This window comes from Ranitomeya imitator, chromosome 3 (genome assembly GCF_032444005.1).
Source record: "Ranitomeya imitator isolate aRanImi1 chromosome 3, aRanImi1.pri, whole genome shotgun sequence".
Classification (NCBI taxonomy): Eukaryota; Metazoa; Chordata; class Amphibia; order Anura; family Dendrobatidae; genus Ranitomeya; species Ranitomeya imitator.
In genome coordinates this window covers 80,819,335-80,842,713 of record NC_091284.1, presented here as the reverse complement: position 1 = coordinate 80,842,713, position 23,379 = coordinate 80,819,335, and the positions used below count along the sequence as shown (strand labels likewise).

Here is a 23,379-nt window from a genome sequence, read left to right as displayed (position 1 = left end):
GGAGGTACAGTGTACACCCACCGGTTATATATACACCGCACACTAATACAGCAGGAGGTACAGTGTACAGTCACCGGTAATATATACACCGTACACTAATACAGCAGGAGGTACAGTGTACAGCCACCGGTTATATATACACCGCACACTAATACAGCAGGAGGTACATTGTACAGTCACTGGTTATATATACACCGCACACTAATACAGCAGGAGGTACAGTGTACAGCCACCGGTTATATATACACCGTACACTAATACAGCAGGAGGTACATTGTCCAGTCACTGGTTATATATACACCGTACACTAATACAGCAGGAGGTACAGTGTACAGCCACCGGTTATATATACACCGCACACTAATACAGCAGGAGGTACAGTGTACAGCCACCGGTTATATATACACCGCACACTAATACAGCAGGAGGTACAGTGTACAGTCACCGGTAATATATACACCGTACACTAATACAGCAGGAGGTACAGTGTACAGCCACCGGTTATATATACACCGCACACTAATACAGCAGGAGGTACATTGTACAGTCACTGGTTATATATACACCGTACACTAATACAGCAGGAGGTACAGTGTACACCACCGGTTATATATACACCGTACACTAATACAGCAGGAGGTACAGTGTACAGGCACCGGTTATATATACACCGCACACTAATACAGCAGGAGGTACAGTGTACAGTCACCGGTAATATATACACCGTACACTAATACAGCAGGAGGTACAGTGTACAGCCACCGGTTATATATACACCGCACACTAATACAGCAGGAGGTACAGTGTCCAGTCACCGGTAATATACACCGCACACTAATACAGCAGGAGGTACAGTGTACAGTCACCGGTTATATACACTGTACACACTAATACAGCAGGAGGTACAGTGTACAGCCACCGGTTATATATACACCGCACACTAATACAGCAGGAGGTACAGTGTACAGTCACCGGTTATATATACACCGCACACTAATACAGCAGGAGGTACAGTGTCCAGTCACCGGTAATATACACCGCACACTAATACAGCAGGAGGTACAGTGTACAGTCACCGGTTATATACACTGTACACACTAATACAGCAGGAGGTACAGTGTACAGCCACCGGTTATATACACCGTACACACTAATACAGCAGGAGGTACAGTGTACAGCCACCGGTTATATACACCGTACACACTAATACAGCAGGAGGTACAGTGTACAGCCACCGGTTATATACACCGTACACACTAATACAGCAGGAGGTACAGTGTACAGCCACCGGTTATCTTCACCGCACACTAATACAGCAGGAGGTACAGTGTACAGTAACCGGTAATATATACACCGCACACTAATACAGCAGGAGGTACAGTGTACAGTCACCGACTATATATACACCGCACACTAATACAGCAGGAGGTACAGTGTACAGTCACCGGTTATATAACAAAAACATTCCATGATCCGCAAACTTCATACGATGTCCTAAAAAGGTGTGAACATCTGTTTTACAGACAATAGACACAACGTTTCGGCTATATCCCTTTTTCAAGTTAAGCCTGTGTTATGTAGAAGTCACTGTAGACAAACGTTATACTCATATGAAGATAGCTTGAAAAGAGATAAATCCCCCTTAGGATAACAGTCCGACGGTGCAGCTGGTAGAGCTGTAAGGCAGCAGGAGCCGATAGAGTCCAGGACGTGGGGATCACCGTGATCCGGAACACGGTGATCCCCACGTCCTGGACTCTATCGGCTCCTGCTGCCTTACAGCTCTACCAGCTGCACCGTCGGACTGTTATCCTAAGGGGGATTTATCTCTTTTCAAGCTATCTTCATATGAGTATAACGTTTGTCTACAGTGACTTCTCCTACATAACACAGGCTTAACTTGAAAAAGGCATATAGCCGAAACGTTGTGTCTATTGTCAGTAAAACAGATATTCTTATGTTCATACCTTTTTATGACATCGTATGAAGTTTGCTGATCATGGAATGTTTTTGTTATGGAAAACTATCACTTTCACATTAAAGAAATTATATGAACTTGATTTTTGAGTGCCGGAGTTCATCGTTATAGACTATTTATATTTCTCCAGAGCACCTATACTTACTGTGAGCACCCCATTTACTACGTGGACAGTCACCGGTTATATACACCGCACACTAATACAGCAGGAGGTACAGTGTACAGTCACCGGTTATATATACACCGCACACTAATACAGCAGGAGGTACAGTGTACAGTCACCAGTTATATATACACCGTACACTAATACAGCAGGAGGTACAGTGTACAGTCACTGGTAATATATACACCGCACACTAATACAGCAGGAGGTACAGTCACCGGTAATATATACACCGCACACTAATACAGCAGGAGGTACAGTGTACAGTCACCGGTTATATATACACCGCACACTAATGCAGCAGGAGGTACAGTGTACAGTCACCGGTTATATATACACCGCACACTAATACAGCAGGAGGTACAGTGTACAGTCACCGGTTATATATACACCGTACACTAATACAGCAGGAGGTACAGTGTACAGTCACCGTTAAAATATACACCGCACACTAATACAGCAGGAGGTACAGTGTACAGTCACCGGTAATATATACACCGCACACTAATACAGCAGGAGGTACAGTGTACAGTCATCGGTAATATATACACCACACACTAATACAGCAGGAGGTACAGGAGTCACCGGTTATATATACACCTCACACTAATACAGCAGGAGGTACAGTGTACAGTCACCGGTTATATACACCGCACACTAATACAGCAGGAGGTACGGTGTACAGTCACCGGTAATATATACACCGCATACTAATACAGCAGGAGGTACAGTGTACAGTCACCGGTAATATATACACCGCACACTAATACAGCAGGAGGTACAGTGTACAGTCACCGGTAATATATACACCACACACTAATACAGCAGGAGGTACAGTGTACAGTCACCGGTTATATACACCGCACACAAATACAGCAGGAGGTACAGTGTACAGCCACCGGTTCTATATACACCACACACTAATACAGCAGGAGGTACAGTGTACAGTCACCGGTTATATACACCGCACACTAATACAGCAGGAGGTACAGTGTACAGTCACCGGTAATATATACACCGCACACTAATACAGCAGGAGGTACAGTGTACAGCCACCGGTAATATATACACCGCACACTAATACAGCAGGAGGTACAGTGTACAGCCACCTGTGATATATACACCGCACACTAATACGGCAGGAGGTATAGTCATCGGTTATATATACACCGCACACTAATACAGCAGGAGGTACAGTGTACAGTCACCGGTTATATATACCGCACACTAATACAGCAGGAGGTACGGTGTACAGTCACCGGTAATATATACACCGCACACTAATACAGCAGGAGGTACAGTGTACAGTCTCCGGTAATATATACACCGCACCCTAATACAGCAGGAGGTACAGTGTACAGTCACCAGTTATATATACACCGCACACTAATACAGCAGGAGGTACAGTGTACAGTCACCGGTTATATACACCGCACACACTAATACAGCAGGAGGTACAGTGTACAGTCACCGGTTTTATACACCGCACACTAATACAGCAGGAGGTACAGTGTACAGTCACCGGTAATATACACCGCACACTAATACAGCAGGAGGTACGGTATACAGTCACTGGTAATATACACCGCACACTAATACAGCAGGAGGTACAGTGTACAGTCACCGGTAATATATACACCGTACACTAATACAGCAGGAGGTACAGTGTACAGCCACCGGTTATATATACACCGCACACTAATACAGCAGGAGGTACAGTGTCCAGTCACCGGTAATATACACCGCACACTAATACAGCAGGAGGTACAGTGTACAGTCACCGGTTATATACACTGTACACACTAATACAGCAGGAGGTACAGTGTACAGCCACCGGTTATATACACCGTACACACTAATACAGCAGGAGGTACAGTGTACAGCCACCGGTTATATACACCGTACACACTAATACAGCAGGAGGTACAGTGTACAGCCACCGGTTATATACACCGTACACACTAATACAGCAGGAGGTACAGTGTACAGCCACCGGTTATCTTCACCGCACACTAATACAGCAGGAGATACAGTGTACAGTAACCGGTAATATATACACCGCACACTAATACAGCAGGAGGTACAGTGTACAGTCACCGACTATATATACACCGCACACTAATACAGCAGGAGGTACAGTGTCCAGTCACCGGTAATATATACCGTACACTAATACAGCAGGAGGTACAGTGTATAGTCACTGGTTATATATACACCGCACACTAATACAGCAGGAGGTACAGTGTACAGTCACCGGTTATATATACACCGCACACACTAATACAGCAGGAGGTACAGTGTACAGTCACCGGTTATATACACCGCACACTAATACAGCAGGAGGTTCGGTGTACAGTCACTGGTAATATACACCGCACACTAATACAGAAGTAGGTACAGTGTACAGTCACCGGTTATATATACACCGCACACTAATACAGCAGGAGGTACAGTGTGCAGTCACCGGCTATATACACCGCACACACTAATACAGCAGGAGGTACAGTTTACAGTCACCGGTAATATACACCGCACACTAATACAGCAGGAGGTTCGGTGTACAGTCACTGGTAATATACACCGCACACTAATACAGAAGTAGGTACAGTGTACAGTCACCGGTTATATATACACCGCACACTAATACAGCAGGAGGTACAGTGTACAGTCACCGGTTATATATACACCGCACACTAATACAGCAGGAGGTACAGTGTGCAGTCACCGGTTATATACACCACACACTAATACAGCAGGAGGTACAGTGTACTGGTTATATATACACCGCACACTAATACAGCAGGAGGTACAGTGTACAGTCACCAGTTATATATACACCGCACACACTAATACAGCAGGAGGTAGAGTGTACAGCCACCGGTTATATACACCACACACCAATACAGCAGGAGGTACAGTGTACAGTCACCGGTAATATACACCGCACACTAATACAGCAGGAGGTACAATGTACAGTCACTGGTTATATATACACCGTACACTAATACAGCAGGAGGTACAGTGTACACCACCGGTTATATATACACCGTACACTAATACAGCAGGAGGTACAGTGTACAGCCACCGGTTATATATACACCGCACACTAATACAGCAGGAGGTACAGTGTACAGTCACCGGTAATATATACACCGTACACTAATACAGCAGGAGGTACAGTGTACAGCCACCGGTTATATACACCGCACACTAATACAGCAGGAGGTACAGTGTACAGCCACCGGTTATATACACCACACCAATACAGCAGGAGGTACAGTGTACAGTCACCGGTAATATACACCGCACACTAATACAGCAGGAGGTACATTGTACAGTCACTGGTTATATATACACCGTACACTAATACAGCAGGAGGTACAGTGTACACCACCGGTTATATATACACCGTACACTAATACAGCAGGAGGTACAGACAGTGTACAGCCACCGGTTATATATACACCGCACACTAATACAGCAGGAGGTACAGTGTACAGTCACCGGTAATATATACACCGTACACTAAGGCCGGCTTCACACTTGCGAGTTTTACGGACGTAAGAGTGCAGAAACTACGTCCGTAAAACTCGCAAAAAATACGGCACAATTACTCTCTATGCCCCTGCTCCTATCTGCCGTATTAAACTGATCAGTATTATACGGCTTTCTACGGCCGTAGAAAATCGCAGCATGCTGCGTTTGTCACCGTATTGCGCAAATAAAACGCCAATGAAAGTCTATGGAAGCCCCAAAAATACGGATTACACACGGACCAGCAGTGTGACTTGAGAGGAATACGCAGCGGTGTTAGAGAGAAAAGCCGGCAATTCAGTGCGGTGTACAGTAAAATCACACTGACAGCTGACATTAGAATAGGTAGAATAAATATGTACACATAGAATAGGTATATATATATATATATATATGTGTAAGTGAGACACATATATGTATATATATTCTTACTTCATACAGCCGCGATATAGCAAAAAGCCGGTAATTCAATTACCGGCTTTTTCTTTCTCCTTCCTAAAACCCGACATGATTTGAGACATGGTTTACATACAGTAAACCATGTCTTCTCTCCATTTTTTTTGCAGATTACACACTACTAATGTCAGTAGAGTGTATCAGCAAAATTTGGCCGTTCTAGCTCTTAAAATAAAGGGTTAAATGGCGGAAAAAATTGGCGTGGGCTCCCGCGCAATTTTCTCCGCCAGAGTAGTAAAGCCAGTGACTGAGGGCAGATATTAATAGCCTGGAGAGGGTCCACGGTTATTGGCCCCCCCTGGCTACAAGTTTCTGCCCCCAGCCACCCCAGAAAAGGCACATCTGGAAGATGCGCCTATTCTGGCACTTGGCCACTCTCTTCCCATTCCCGTGTAGCGGTGGGATATGGGGTAATGAAGGGTTAATGCCACCTTGCTATTGTAAGGTGACATTAAGCCTAATTAATAATGGAGAGGCGTCAATTATGACACCTATCCATTATTAATCCAATTGTAGTAAAGGGTTAAATAAAACACAAACACATTATTTAAAATTATTTTAATGAAATAAAAACAATGGTTGTTGGAGTATTTTATTCCACGCCCAATCCAGTCACTGAAGACCCTCGTTCTGTGAAAGAAAAAACATAATAAACCAACAATATACTTACCCTCCGCAGATCTGTAACGTCCAACGATGTAAATCCTTCTGAAGGGGTTAAAACATTTTGCAGCAAGGAGTTCCGCTAATGCAGGCTGCTCCTTGCTGCAAAACCCCGGGAAATGAGGCTAAATATAGATCAATGATCTATATTTAGCTTCATTTGTGGTGATGCGCCCTCTGCTGGATGTTCATAGATCGTGGGAACTTACCTAGAAAGCTCCCAGGCTTTCTAGGAAAGTTCCCACGATCTATGAACAGCCAGCAGAGGGCGCCTCACCGCAAATGAAGCTAAATATAGATCATTGATCTATATTTAGACTCATTCCCCGGGGTTTTGCAGCGAGGAGTAGCATTGCATTAGCAAAGCTCCTTGCTGCAAAATGTTTTAACCCCTTCAGAAGGATTTACATCGTTGGACGTTACAGATCTGCGGAGGGTAAGTATATTGTTGGTTTATTATGTTTTTTCTTTCACAGAACGAGGGTCTTCAGTGACTGGATTGGGCGTAGAATAAAATACTCCAACAACCATTGTTTTTATTTCATTAAAATAATTTTAAATAATGTGTTTGTGTTTTATTTAACCCTTTACTACAATTGGATTAATAATGGATAGGTGTCATAATTGACGCCTCTCCATTATTAATTAGGCTTAATGTCACCTTACAATAGCAAGGTGGCATTAACCCTTCATTACCCCATATCCCACCGCTACACGGGAATGGGAAGAGAGTGGCCAAGTGCCAGAATAGGCGCATCTTCCAGATGTGCCTTTTCTGGGGTGGCTGGGGGCAGATATTTGTAGCCAGGGGGGGGCCAATAACCGTGGACCCTCTCCAGGCTATTAATATCTGCCCTCAGTCACTGGCTTTACTACTCTGGCGGAGAAAATTGCGCGGGAGCCCACGCCAATTTTTTCCGCCATTTAACCCTTTATTTTAAGAGCTAGAACGGCCAAATTTTGCAGATACACTCTACTGACATTAGTAGTGTGAAATCTGCAAAAAAATGGAGAGAAGACAAGGTTTACTGTATGTAAACCATGTCTCAAATCATGTCGGGTTTTAGGAAGGAGAAAGAAAAAGCCGGTAATTGAATTACCGGCTTTCAAGCTGTATAGCGCTGGAAAAAATATTAATATATATACACATATGTGTCTAATGACATATATATATATATATATTATTTTTTTTTTTTTTTTTTTTTTCTTTTTGGGACACATGGATCATTTCTATAGCGGTATGTTGGTTTTGCAAGACTGCGAGAAAACCACGCAGTACGGATGCCATACGGATTACATACGGAGGATGCCATGCGCAAAAAACGCTGACACACCCTGCCTACGGAGGAGCTACGGACCACTATTTTTGGGACATTTCAGCGTATTATGGCCGTAATATACGGACCGTATTTTCATATGCTGAGTGTGAAGCCGGCCTCATACAGCAGGAGGTACAGTGTACAGCCACCGGTTATATATACACCGCACACTAATACAGCAGGAGGTACAGTGTACAGCCACCGGTTATATACACCGTACACACTAATACAGCAGGAGGTACAGTGTACAGCCACCGGTTATATACACCGTACACACTAATACAGCAGGAGGTACAGTGTACAGTCACCGGTAATATATACACCGCACACTAATACAGCAGGAGGTACAGTGTACAGCCACCGGTTATATACACCGCACACTAATACAGCAGGAGGTACAGTGTACAGTAACCGGTAATATATACACCACACACTAATACAGCAGGAGGTACAGTGTACAGTCACCGACTATATATACACCGCACACTAATACAGCAGGAGGTACAGTGTACAGTCACCGGTTATATAACAAAAACATTCCATGATCCGCAAACTTCATACGATGTCCTAAAAAGGTATGAACATCTGTTTTACAGACAATAGACACAACGTTTCGGCTATATGCCTTTTTCAAGTTAAGCCTGTGTTATGTAGGAGAAGTCACTGTAGACAAACGTTATACTCATATGAAGATAGCTTGAAAAGAGATAAATCCCCCTTAGGATAACAGTCCGACGGTGCAGCTGGTAGAGCTGTAAGGCAGCAGGAGCCGATAGAGTCCAGGACGTGGGGATCACCGTGATCCGGAACACGGTGATCCCCACGTCCTGGACTCTATCGGCTCCTGCTGCCTTACAGCTCTACCAGCTGCACCGTCGGACTGTTATCCTAAGGGGGATTTATCTCTTTTCAAGCTATCTTCATATGAGTATAACGTTTGTCTACAGTGACTTCTCCTACATAACACAGGCTTAACTTGAAAAAGGCATATAGCCGAAACGTTGTGTCTATTGTCAGTAAAACAGATATTCTTATGTTCATACCTTTTTATGACATCGTATGAAGTTTGCTGATCATGGAATGTTTTTGTTATGGAAAACTATCACTTTCACATTAAAGAAATTATATGAACTTGATTTTTGAGTGCCGGAGTTCATCGTTATAGACTATTTATATTTCTCCAGAGCACCTATACTTACTGTGAGCACCCCATTTACTACGTGGACAGTCACCGGTTATATACACCGCACACTAATACAGCAGGAGGTACAGTGTACAGTCACCGGTTATATATACACCGTACACTAATACAGCAGGAGGTACAGTCACCGGTAATATATACACCGCACACTAATACAGCAGGAGGTACAGTGTACAGTCACCGGTTATATATACACCGCACACTAATACAGCAGGAGGTACAGTGTACAGTCACCGGTTATATATATACCGTACACTAATACAGCAGCAGGTACAGTGTACAGTCACCGGTTATATATACACCGCACACTAATACAGCAGGAGGTACAGTGTACAGTCACCGGTTATATATACACCGCACACTAATACAGCAGGAGGTACAGTGTACAGTCACCGGTTATATATACACCGTACACTAATACAGCAGGAGGTACAGTGTACAGTCACCGGTAATATATACACCGCACACTAATACAGCAGCAGGTACAGTGTACAGTCACCGGTTATATATACACCGCACACTAATACAGCAGGAGGTACAGTGTACAGTCACCGGTTATATATACACCGTACACTAATACAGCAGGAGGTACAGTCACCGGTAATATATACACCGCACACTAATACAGCAGGAGGTACAGTGTACAGTCACCGGTTATATATACACCGCACACTAATACAGCAGGAGGTACAGTGTACAGTCACCGGTTATATATACACCGCACACTAATACAGCAGGAGGTACAGTGTACAGTCACCGGTTATATATACACCGTACACTAATACAGCAGGAGGTACAGTGTACAGTCACCGGTAAAATATACACCGCACACTAATACAGCAGGAGGTACAGTGTACAGTCACCGGTAATATATACACCGCACACTAATACAGCAGGAGGTACAGTGTACAGTCACCGGCTATATATACACCGCACACTAATACAGCAGGAGGTACAGTGTACAGTCATCGGTAATATATACACCACACACTAATACAGCAGGAGGTACAGTGTACAGTCACCGGTTATATTAACCGCACACTAATACAGCAGGAGGTACAGGAGTCACCGGTTATATATACACCTCACACTAATACAGCAGGAGGTACAGTGTACAGTCACCGGTTATATACACCGCACACGAATACAGCAGGAGGTACGGTGTACAGTCACCGGTAATATATACACCGCATACTAATACAGCAGGAGGTACAGTGTACAGTCACCGGTAATATATACACCGCACACTAATACAGCAGGAGGTACAGTGTACAGTCACCGGTTATATAACAAAAACATTCCATGATCCGCAAACTTCATACGATGTCCTAAAAAGGTATGAACATCTGTTTTACAGACAATAGACACAACGTTTCGGCTATATGCCTTTTTCAAGTTAAGCCTGTGTTATGTAGGAGAAGTCACTGTAGACAAACGTTATACTCATATGAAGATAGCTTGAAAAGAGATAAATCCCCCTTAGGATAACAGTCCGACGGTGCAGCTGGTAGAGCTGTAAGGCAGCAGGAGCCGATAGAGTCCAGGACGTGGGGATCACCGTGATCCGGAACACGGTGATCCCCACGTCCTGGACTCTATCGGCTCCTGCTGCCTTACAGCTCTACCAGCTGCACCGTCGGACTGTTATCCTAAGGGGGATTTATCTCTTTTCAAGCTATCTTCATATGAGTATAACGTTTGTCTACAGTGACTTCTCCTACATAACACAGGCTTAACTTGAAAAAGGCATATAGCCGAAACGTTGTGTCTATTGTCAGTAAAACAGATATTCTTATGTTCATACCTTTTTATGACATCGTATGAAGTTTGCTGATCATGGAATGTTTTTGTTATGGAAAACTATCACTTTCACATTAAAGAAATTATATGAACTTGATTTTTGAGTGCCGGAGTTCATCGTTATAGACTATTTATATTTCTCCAGAGCACCTATACTTACTGTGAGCACCCCATTTACTACGTGGACAGTCACCGGTTATATACACCGCACACTAATACAGCAGGAGGTACAGTGTACAGTCACCGGTTATATATACACCGTACACTAATACAGCAGGAGGTACAGTCACCGGTAATATATACACCGCACACTAATACAGCAGGAGGTACAGTGTACAGTCACCGGTTATATATACACCGCACACTAATACAGCAGGAGGTACAGTGTACAGTCACCGGTTATATATATACCGTACACTAATACAGCAGCAGGTACAGTGTACAGTCACCGGTTATATATACACCGCACACTAATACAGCAGGAGGTACAGTGTACAGTCACCGGTTATATATACACCGCACACTAATACAGCAGGAGGTACAGTGTACAGTCACCGGTTATATATACACCGTACACTAATACAGCAGGAGGTACAGTGTACAGTCACCGGTAATATATACACCGCACACTAATACAGCAGCAGGTACAGTGTACAGTCACCGGTTATATATACACCGCACACTAATACAGCAGGAGGTACAGTGTACAGTCACCGGTTATATATACACCGTACACTAATACAGCAGGAGGTACAGTCACCGGTAATATATACACCGCACACTAATACAGCAGGAGGTACAGTGTACAGTCACCGGTTATATATACACCGCACACTAATACAGCAGGAGGTACAGTGTACAGTCACCGGTTATATATACACCGCACACTAATACAGCAGGAGGTACAGTGTACAGTCACCGGTTATATATACACCGTACACTAATACAGCAGGAGGTACAGTGTACAGTCACCGGTAAAATATACACCGCACACTAATACAGCAGGAGGTACAGTGTACAGTCACCGGTAATATATACACCGCACACTAATACAGCAGGAGGTACAGTGTACAGTCACCGGCTATATATACACCGCACACTAATACAGCAGGAGGTACAGTGTACAGTCATCGGTAATATATACACCACACACTAATACAGCAGGAGGTACAGTGTACAGTCACCGGTTATATTAACCGCACACTAATACAGCAGGAGGTACAGGAGTCACCGGTTATATATACACCTCACACTAATACAGCAGGAGGTACAGTGTACAGTCACCGGTTATATACACCGCACACGAATACAGCAGGAGGTACGGTGTACAGTCACCGGTAATATATACACCGCATACTAATACAGCAGGAGGTACAGTGTACAGTCACCGGTAATATATACACCGCACACTAATACAGCAGGAGGTACAGTGTACAGTCACCAGTTATATATACACCGCACACACTAATACAGCAGGAGGTACAGTGTACAGTCACCAGTTATATATATATATATACCGTACACTAATACAGCAGGAGGTACAGTGTATAGTCACTGGTTATATATACACCGCACACTAATACAGCAGGAGGTACAGTGTGCAGTCATCGGTTATATACACCGCACACTAATACAGCAGGAGGTACAGTGTCCAGTCACCGGTAATATATACCGTACACTAATACGGCAGGAGGTATAGTCATCGGTTATATATACACCGCACACTAATACAGCAGGAGGTACAGTGTACTGTCACCGGTTATATATACACCGCACACTAATACAGCAGGAGGTACAGTGTCCAGTCACCGGTTATATATACACCACACACTAATACAGCAGGAGGTACAGTGTACAGTCACTGGTTATATATACACCGCACACTAATACAGCAGGAGGTACAGTGTCCAGTCACCGGTAATATATACCGTACACTAATACAGCAGGAGGTACAGTGTATAGTCACTGGTTATATATACACCGCACACTAATACAGCAGGAGGTACAGTGTGCAGTCATCGGTTATATACACCGCACACTAATACAGCAGGAGGTACAGTGTGCAGTCACCGGTTATATACACCACACACTAATACAGCAGGAGGTACAGTGTACAGTCACTGGTTACATATACACCGCACACTAATACAGCAGGAGGTACAGTGTACAGTCACCAGTTATATATACACCGCACACACTAATACAGCAGGAGGTACAGTGTACAGCCACCGGTTATATACACCACACACCAATACAGCAGGAGGTACAGTGTACAGTCACCGGTTATATATACACCACACACTAATACAGCAGGAGGTACAGTGTCCAGTCACCGGTAATATATACCGTACACTAATACAGCAGGAGGTACAGTGTATAGTCACTGGTTATATATACACCGCACACTAATACAGCAGGAGGTACAGTGTGCAGTCATCGGTTATATACACCGCACACTAATACAGCAGGAGGTACAGTGTACAGTCACCAGTTATATACACCGCACACACTAATACAGCAGAAGGTATAGTGTACAGTCACAGGTTATATATACACCGCACATTAATACAGCAGGAGGTACAGTGTCCAGTCACCGGTAATATACACCGCACACTAATACAGCAGGAGGTACAGTGTACAGTCACCGGTTGTATATACACCGCACACTAATACAGCAGGAGGTACAGTGAACAGTCACCGGTTATATACACCGCACACACTAATACAGCAGGAGGTACAGTGTACAGTCACCGGTTATATACACCGCACACTAATACAGCAGGAGGTACAGTTTACTGTCACCGGTAATATTCACCGCACACTAATGCAGCAGTAGGTACAGTGTACAGTCATCGGTTATATATACACCGCACACTAATACAGCAGGAGGTACAGTGTACAGTCACCGGTTATATACACCACACACTAATACAGCAGGAGGTACAGTGTACAGTCACTGGTTATATATACACCGCACACTAATACAGCAGGAGGTACAGTGTACAGTCACCAGTTATATATACACCGCACACACTAATACAGCAGGAGGTACAGTGTACAGTCACAGGTTATATATACACCGCACATTAATACAGCAGGAGGTACAGTGTCCAGTCACCGGTAATATACACCGCACACTAATACAGCAGGAGGTACAGTGTGCAGTCACCGGTTATATATACACCGCACACTAATACAGCAGGAGGTACAGTGTACAGTCACCGGTTATAGACACCACACACTAATACAGCAGGAGGTACAGTGTACAGTCACCGGTAATATACACCGCACACTAATACAGCAGGAGGTACAGTGTGCAGCCACCGGTTATATACACCACACACTAATACAGCAGGAGGTACAGTGTACAGTCACCGGCTATATACACCGCACACTAATACAGCAGGAGGTATATTGTGCAGTCACCGGCTATATACACCGCACACTAATACAGCAGGAGGTACAGTGTACAGTCACCGGTTATATATACACCGCACACTAATACAGCAGGAGGTACAGTGTACAGTCACTGGTTATATATACACCACACACTAATACAGCAGGAGGTACAGTGTACAGTAACCGGCTATATACACCGCACACTAATACAGCAGGGGGTACATTGTGCAGTCACCACACCGGCTATATACACCGCACACTAATACAGCAGGAGGTACAGTGTACAGCCACCGGTTATATATACACCGCACACTAATACAGCAGGAGGTACAGTGTACAGTCACTGGTTATATATACACCGCACACTAATACAGCAGGAGGTACAGTGTACAGTCACCGGTTATATATACACCTCACACTAATACAGCAGGAGGTACAGTGTACAGTCACCGGCTATATACACCGCACACTAATACAGCAGGAGGTACATTGTGCAGTCACCGGCTATATACACCGCACACTAATACAGCAGGAGGTACAGTGTACAGCCACCGGTTATACATACACCGCACACTAATACAGCAGGAGGTACAGTGTACAGTCACTGGTTATATATACACCGCACACTAATACAGCAGGAGGTACAGTGTACAGTCACCAGCTATATACATCGCACACTAATACAGCAGGAGGTACATTGTACAGTCACTGGCTATATACACCGCACGCTAATACAGCAGGAGGTACAGTGTCCAGTCACCGGTAATATACACCTCACACACTAATACAGCAGGAGCTACAGTGCACAGCCACCAGTTATATACACCGCACACACTAATACAGCAGGAAGTACAGTGTACAGTCAGCGGTTATATACACCGCACACACTAATCCAGGAGGAGGTACAGTGTACATTCACCGGTTATATACACCGCACACACTAATACAGCAGGAGGTACAGTGTTCAGCCACCGGTTATATATACACCGCACACTAATACAGCAGGCGGTACAGTGTACAGTCACCGGTTATATATACACCACACACTAATACAGCAGGAGGTACAGTGTACAGTCACCGGTTATATTTACACCGCGCACTGTCCTTAGCAGTGGTTTCCTAGCAGCTATTTTACCATGAAGGCCTGCTACACAAAGTCTCCTCTTAACCATTGTAGAGATGTGTCTGCTGCTAGAACTGTGTGGCCTTAACCTGGTCTCTAATCTGAGCTGCTGTTAACCTGCAATTTCTGAGGCTGGTGACTCGGATAAACTTATCCTCAGAAGCAGAGGTGACTCTTGGTCTTCCTTTCCTGGGGCGGTCCTCATGTGAGCCAGTTTCTTTGTAGCGCTTGATGGTTTTTGCCACTGCACTTGGGAACACTTTCAAAGTTTTCCCAATTTTTCGGACTGACTGACCTTCATTTCTTAAAGTAATAATGGCCACTCGTTTTTCTTTACTTAGCTGCTTTTTTCTTGCCATAATACAAATTCTAAGTCTAATCAGTAGGGCTATCAGCTGTGTATCCACCAGACTTCTGCTCAACCCAACTGATGGTCCCAACCATTTATAAGGAAGAAATCCCACACCTGTGAAGTGAAAACCATTCCCGGTGACTACCTCTTGAAGCTCATCAAGAGAATGCCAAGAGTGTGCAAAGCAGTCATCAAAACAAAAGGTGGCTACTTTGAAGGACCTAGAATAAAATACACTAGATGGTGGCCCGATTGTAACGCATCGGGTATTCTAGAATATGTATGTAGTTTATTTATAAAGTTTTCAGAATAATGCAATTTATACAGAAGATTCGGCCGGCCGGGCGCTACCAATTAGCGAAGGGTTGTTTCAAATTCTGCGCCAATTCCCAGCCGGACTGCGCCTGTCGCTGATTGGTCACGCCCGGCCGGCTGCGCACAGTCAGTGAAGCCAGGGCCTGCTCCAGGTTTTTGAGGACCCCGGGCGAAAGTCTCAGTGGGCCCCCTCTTTAACACATACCACGATTCATGATGCACAGATACAGCAGAGAAATATACCACAGCCCACGTAGCATATAACACAGCCCACGTAGCATATAGCACAGCCCACGTAGCATATAGCACGGGCCACGTAGAATATAGCACGGGCCACGTAGAATATAGCACGGGCCACGTAGAATATAGCACGGGCCACGTAGAATATAGCACGGGCCACGTAGAATATAGCACGGGCCACGTAGAATATAGCACGGGCCACGTAGAATATAGCACGGGCCACGTAGAATATAGCACGGGCTACGTAGAATATAGCACGGGCTACGTAGAATATAGCACGGGCTACGTAGAATATAGCACGGGCTACGTAGAATATAGCACGGGCTACGTAGAATATAGCACGGGCCACGTAGAATATAGCACGGGCCACGTAGCATATAGCACAGGCCACGTAGCATATAGCACAGCCATGTAGTATATAACAGCCCACGTAGTGTATAGCACAGCCCACGTAGTGTATAGCACAGCCCACGTAGTGTATAGCACAGCCCACGTAGTGTATAGCACAGCCCACGTAGTGTATAGCACAGCCCACGTAGTGCATAGCACAGCCCACGTAGTGCATAGCACAGCCCACGTAGTGCATAGCACAGCCCACGTAGTGTATAGCACAGCCACGTATATTGCACAGCTATGTGGTATATAGCACAGCCCACGTGGTATATAGCACAGCCCACGTGGTATATAGCACAGCCCACGTAGTATATAGCACAGCCCACGTAGTATATAGCACAGCCCACGTAGTATATAGCACAGCCCACGTAGTATATAGCACAGCCCACGTAGTATATAGCACAGCCCACGTAGTATATAGCACAGCCCACGTAGTATATAGCACAGCCCACGTAGTATATAGCACAGCCCACGTAGTATATAGCACAGCCCACGTAGTATATAGCACAGCCCACGCAGTATATAGCACAGCTCACGCAGTATATAGCACAGCCACGTAGTGTATAGCACAGAGATGTAGTATATAACACAGCCCACGTAGTATATAGCAATGTGGGCACCATATCCCTGATAAAAAAAAAATAAAGAATTAAAATAAAAAAGATATATACTCACCTTCTGGCAGCTTCCGGATCCAGAAAATACAGAAAAATCTTTAAATGAGAAGGTGTGTGCAAACTTTTGGTCTGTACTGTGTATATATATATATATATATATATATATGAATATATATTTAAAATGTATTTACAGTTTCTGCCAAATAGTAAGCCTGAGTCTATAACCTCGAATTTCTGAAGACTGCGGCCACCTGTGTCTATAATCTCAGCTTTTCGCAGACTGCGGCCACCTGTGTCTATACTCCTGGCTTACTGTATATTTGGTGGTCACTTGTGTCTATACCCTCAACTTACTGTACACTTGTATGTATACCCTTACTGTATAGTCAGCCGCCTGTGTCTATACCCTCTGCTTGCTGTATAGTCAGCCGCCTGTGTCTATACCCTCGGCTTGCTGTATAGTCAGCCGCCTGTGTCTATACCCTCGGCTTGCTGTATAGTCAGCCGCCTGTGTCTATACCCTCGGCTTGCTGTATAGTCAGCCGCCTGTGTCTATACCCTCGGCTTGCTGTATAGTCAGCCGCCTGTGTCTATACCCTCGGCTTGCTGTATAGTCAGCCGCCTGTGTCTATACCCTCGGCTTGCTGTATAGTCAGCCGCCTGTGTCTATACCCTCGGCTTGCTGTATAGTCAGGCGCCTGTGTCTATACCCTCGGCTTGCTGTACAGTCAGGCGCCTGTGTCTATACCCTCTTCTTGCTGTATAGTCTTTAGTCACCTGTGTCTAAACCTCTGACTTACTGTACAGTTGGTGGTCTCTTGTGTCTGTCTATACCCTCAGCTTACTGTACAGTTTTCAGAGATATTACATTTTTATGAACCTAATCTAACCTAATTTTGTTGCTCAAGCAGAATATGCCACAAAGAGCAAAGCGGGTTGAAACAGAAGATGACTGTCCTACACCCAGCAAATTACCCCATCCCAGCGAACCACCCCTGGACTTCACCTCACCGCAGAGTCTTTTTGAAAGCTTTATTGCCCCAATGACAAGTGATGAGTTCTTCACTTCTTACTGGGAGAAGAAGCCTTTACTGATCCAGCGGAGCGACCCTGCCGTGCAGAGCTACTACCAGTCTCTGTTCCCCATGACTGACCTAAAACTGGCGAGTGGAAAAGGCATCTACTACGGACGAGACGTGAACATGTGCAAGTGCAAAAATGGAAAAAAGGTTTTGTTACCAAGACGTGGAAAAGCTAGTTACCTGGAGATACTGAAAGACTTCAGGACATCCAGAGCAACAATCCAGTTTCACCAACCTCAGAGGTTTAATGTAAGAGGCAGAATCATAAAGGGCATATTCACATTACGTCCACGTTAAAGGGACTCTGTCAGCACAGAATGACGTTTTAAATCATGTCCCAACGCTGGGTGCATCATGGCACAGCTAAACATTTATATACACCTTCCCACCGGCTTGTTTTCTATTTATCTCCACTCTTCTCTGGCTCTATGAAGGCTGAGCTGTCAATCAAAAAAGGAGGAGGAAATTGAGAGAAAACAAACAGGTGGGAAGGCGTGTATAAATGCTTGGCCCCCATAATGAAGCGTCATGCACCTGTGCTTAGTTTGTACAGTCATTCTGCACTGACAGTCCCTTTAACCCCTTTACCCCCAAGGGTGGTTTGCACATTAATGACTGGGCCAATTTTTACAATTCTGACCACTGTCCCTTTATGAGGTTATAACTCTGGAACGCTTCAATGGATTCCAGTGATTCTGACATTGTTTTCTCGTGACATATTGTACTTCATGACAATGGTAAAAATTCTTTGATAGTACTTGCGTTTATTTGTGAAAAAAATGGAAAATTGGCGAAAATTATGAAAATTTCGCAATTTTCCAACTTTGAATTTTTATGCAATTAAATCACAGATATATGTCCCACAAAATACTTAATAAGTAACATTTCCCACATGTTTACTTTACATCAGCACAATTTTGGAACCAAAATGTTTTTTTGTTAGGGAGTTATAAGGGTTAAAAGTTGACCAGCAATTTCTCATTTTTACAACACCATTTTTTTTTAGGGACCACATCTCATTTGAAGTCATTTTGAGGGGTCTATATGATAGAAAATACCCAAGTGTGACACCATTTTAAAAACTGCACCCCTCATTGTGCTCAAAACCATATTCAAGAAGTTTATTAACCCTTCTGGTGCTTCACAGGAATTTTTGGAATGTTTAAATAAAAATGAACATTTAACTTTTTTTCACAAAAAATTTAATTCAGCTCCAATTTGTTTTATTTTACCAAGGGTAACAGGAGAAAATGGACCGCAAAAGTTGTTGTACAATTTGTCCTGAGTACACCGATACCCCATATGTGGGGGTAAACCACTGTTTGGGCGCATGACAGAGCTCGGAAGCGAAGGAGCGCCATTTGACTTTTCAATGCAAAATTGACTGGAATCGAGATGGGACACCATGTTGCGTTTGGAGAGCCCCTGATGTGCCTAAACATTGAAACCCCCCACAAGTGACAACATTTTGGAAAGTAGACCCCCTAAGGAACTTATCTAGAGGTGTGGTGAGCACTTTGACCCACCAAGTGCTTCACAGAACTTTATAATGCAGAACCGTAAAAATAAAAAATCATATTTTTTCACAAAAATTATCTTTTCGCCCCCAATTTTTTATTTTCCCAAGGGTAAGAGAAGAAATTGGACCCCAAAAGTTGTTGTACAATTTGTCCTGAGTACGCTGATACCCCATACAGTGGGGCAAAAAAGTATTTAGTCAGTCAGCAATAGTGCAAGTTCCACCACTTAAAAAGATGAGAGGCGTCTGTAATTTACATCATAGGTAGACCTCAACTATGGGAGACAAACTGAGAAAAAAAAATCCAGAAAATCACATTGTCTGTTTTTTTATCATTTTATTTGCATATTATGGTGGAAAATAAGTATTTGGTCAGAAACAAAATTTCATCTCAATACTTTGTAATATATCCTTTGTTGGCAATGACAGAGGTCAAACGTTTTCTGTAAGTCTTCACAAGGTTGCCACACACTGTTGTTGGTATGTTGGCCCATTCCTCCATGCAGATCTCCTCTAGAGCAGTGATGTTTTTGGCTTTTCGCTTGGCAACACGGACTTTCAACTCCCTCCAAAGGTTTTCTATAGGGTTGAGATCTGGAGACTGGCTAGGCCACTCCAGGACCTTGAAATGCTTCTTACGAAGCCACTCCTTCGTTGCCCTGGCGGTGTGCTTTGGATCATTGTCATGTTGAAAGACCCAGCCACGTTTCATCTTCAATGCCCTTGCTGATGGAAGGAGGTTTGCACTCAAAATCTCACGATACATGGCCCCATTCATTCTTTCATGTACCCGGATCAGTCGTCCTGGCCCCTTTGCAGAGAAACAGCCCCAAAGCATGATGTTTCCACCACCATGCTTTACAGTAGGTATGGTGTTTGATGGATGCAACTCAGTATTCTTTTTCCTCCAAACACGACAAGTTGTGTTTCTACCAAACAGTTCCAGTTTGGTTTCATCAGACCATAGGACATTCTCCCAAAACTCCTCTGGATCATCCAAATGCTCTCTAGCAAACTTCAGACGGGCCCGGACATGTACTGGCTTAAGCAGTGGGACACGTCTGGCACTGCAGGATCTGAGTCCATGGTGGCGTAGTGTGTTACTTATGGTAGGCCTTGTTACATTGGTCTCAGCTCTCTACAGTTCATTCACTAGGTCCCCCCGCGTGGTTCTGGGATTTTTGCTCACTGTTCTTGTGATCATTCTGACCCCACGGGGTGGGATTTTGCGTGGAGCCCCAGATCGAGGGAGATTATCAGTGGTCTTGTATGTCTTCCATTTTCTAATTATTGCTCCCACTGTTGATTTCTTCACTCCAAGCTGGTTGGCTATTGCAGATTCAGTCTTCCCAGCCTGGTGCAGGGCTACAATTTGGTTTCTGGTGTCCTTTGACAGCTCTTTGGTCTTCACCATAGTGGAGTTTGGAGTCAGACTGTTTGAGGGTGTGCACAGGTGTCTTTTTATACTGATAACAAGTTTAAACAGGTGCCATTACTTACAGGTAATGAGTGGAGGAAAGAGGGGACTCTTAAAGAAGAAGTTACAGGTCTGTGAGAGCCAGAAATCTTGATTGTTTGTTTCTGACCAAATACTTATTTTCCACCATAATATGCAAATAAAATGATAAAAAAACAGACAGTGATTTTCTGGATTTTTTTTTCTCAGTTTGTCTCCCATAGTTGAGGTCTACCTATGATGTAAATTACAGACGCCTCTCATCTTTTTAAGTGGTGGAACTTGCACTATTGCTGACTGACGAAATACTTTTTTGCCCCACTGTATGTGGGGGTAAACCACTGTTTGGGCGCATGGGAGAGCTCGGAAGGGAAGGAGCCCCGTTTGACTTTTCAATGCAAAATTGACAGGAATTGAGATGGGACGCCATGTTGCGTTTGGAGAGCCACTGATGTGCCTAAACATTGAAACCCCCCACAAGTGACACCATTTTGGAAAGTAGACCCCCTAAGGAACTTATCTAGATGTGTGGTGAGCGCTTTGACCCACCAAGGGCTTCACAGAAGTTTATAATGCAGAGCCGTAAAAATAAAACAAAAATTTTTTCCCACAAAAATTATTTTTTAGCCCCTAGTTTTGTATTTTCCCGAGGGTAACAGGAGAAATTGGACCCCAAAATTTGTTGTCCAATTTGTCGTGAGTGCGCTGATACCCCATAAGTGGGGGGGAACCACTGTTTGGGCGCATGGGAGGGCTCGGAAGGGAAGGAGCTCCATTTGGAATGCAGACTTAGATGGAATGGTGTGCAGGTGTCACATTGCGTTTGCAGAGCCCCTAATGTACCTAAACAGTAGAAACCCCCCACAAGTGACACCATTTTGGAAACTAGACCCCCCCCAGGGAACTCATCTAGATGTGTTGGGAGAACTTTGAACCCCCAAGTGTTTCACTACAGTTTATAACGCAGAGCCGTGAAAATAAAAAATCTTTTTTTTTTTCCCACAAAAATTATTTTTTAGCCCCTAGTTTGTTTTTTCCCAAGGGTAACAGGAGAAATTGGACCCCAAAAGTTGTTGTCCTATTTGTCCTGAGTACGCTGATACCCCATATGTTGGGGCAAACCCCTGTTTGGGCACACGGGAGAGCTCGGAAGGGAAGGAGCACTGTTTTACTTTTTCAACGCAGAATTGGCTGGAATTGAGATCGGACGCCATGTCGTGTTTGGAGAGCCCCTAATGTGCCTAAACAGTGGAAACCCCCCAATTATAACTGAAACCCTAATCTAAACACACCCCTAACCCTAATTCCAACGGTAACCCTAACCACACCCCTAGCCCTGACACACCCCTAATCCCAACCCTATTCCCAACTGTAAATGTAATCTAACCCTAACTGTAGCCCCAACCCTAACTGTAGCCCCAACCCTAACTGTAGCCCCAACCCTAACCCTAGCCCTAACCCTAACCCTAGCCCTAGCCCCAACCCTAGCCCTAACCCTAACCCTAACGGGAAAATGGATATAAATACATTTTTTTTATTTTTCCCTAACTAAGGGGGTGATGAAGGGGGGTTTGATTTACTTTTATAGCGGGGTTTTTAGCAGATTTTTATGATTGGCAGCCGTCACACACTGAAAGACGCTTTTTATTGCAAAAAATATTTTTTGCGTTACCACATTTTGAGAGCTATAATTTTTCCATATTTTGGTCCACAGAGTCATGTGAGGTCTTGTTTTTTGCGGGACGAGTTGACGATTTTATTGGTAACAT

At 44.2% G+C, this 23,379-nt stretch overlaps 1 protein-coding gene across 2 annotated transcripts in view; it reads left to right on the top strand.

Moving 5' to 3' along the window:
- Positions 1 to 23,379, top strand: part of RIOX2 (ribosomal oxygenase 2) — a 50,077-nt gene that overhangs the window by 7,141 nt on the left and 19,557 nt on the right. Inside the window, exons 2-3 of one of the 2 annotated variants that reach the window (XM_069760998.1) lie at positions 16,023 to 16,191; positions 18,465 to 18,884. In XM_069760998.1, the coding sequence (XP_069617099.1) occupies positions 18,468 to 18,884 (417 nt within the window). In that variant the 5' untranslated portion in view covers positions 16,023 to 16,191; positions 18,465 to 18,467. The remainder of the gene's footprint in view (positions 1 to 16,022; positions 16,192 to 18,464; positions 18,885 to 23,379) is intronic. The other variant, XM_069760997.1, reaches the window with a different exon arrangement.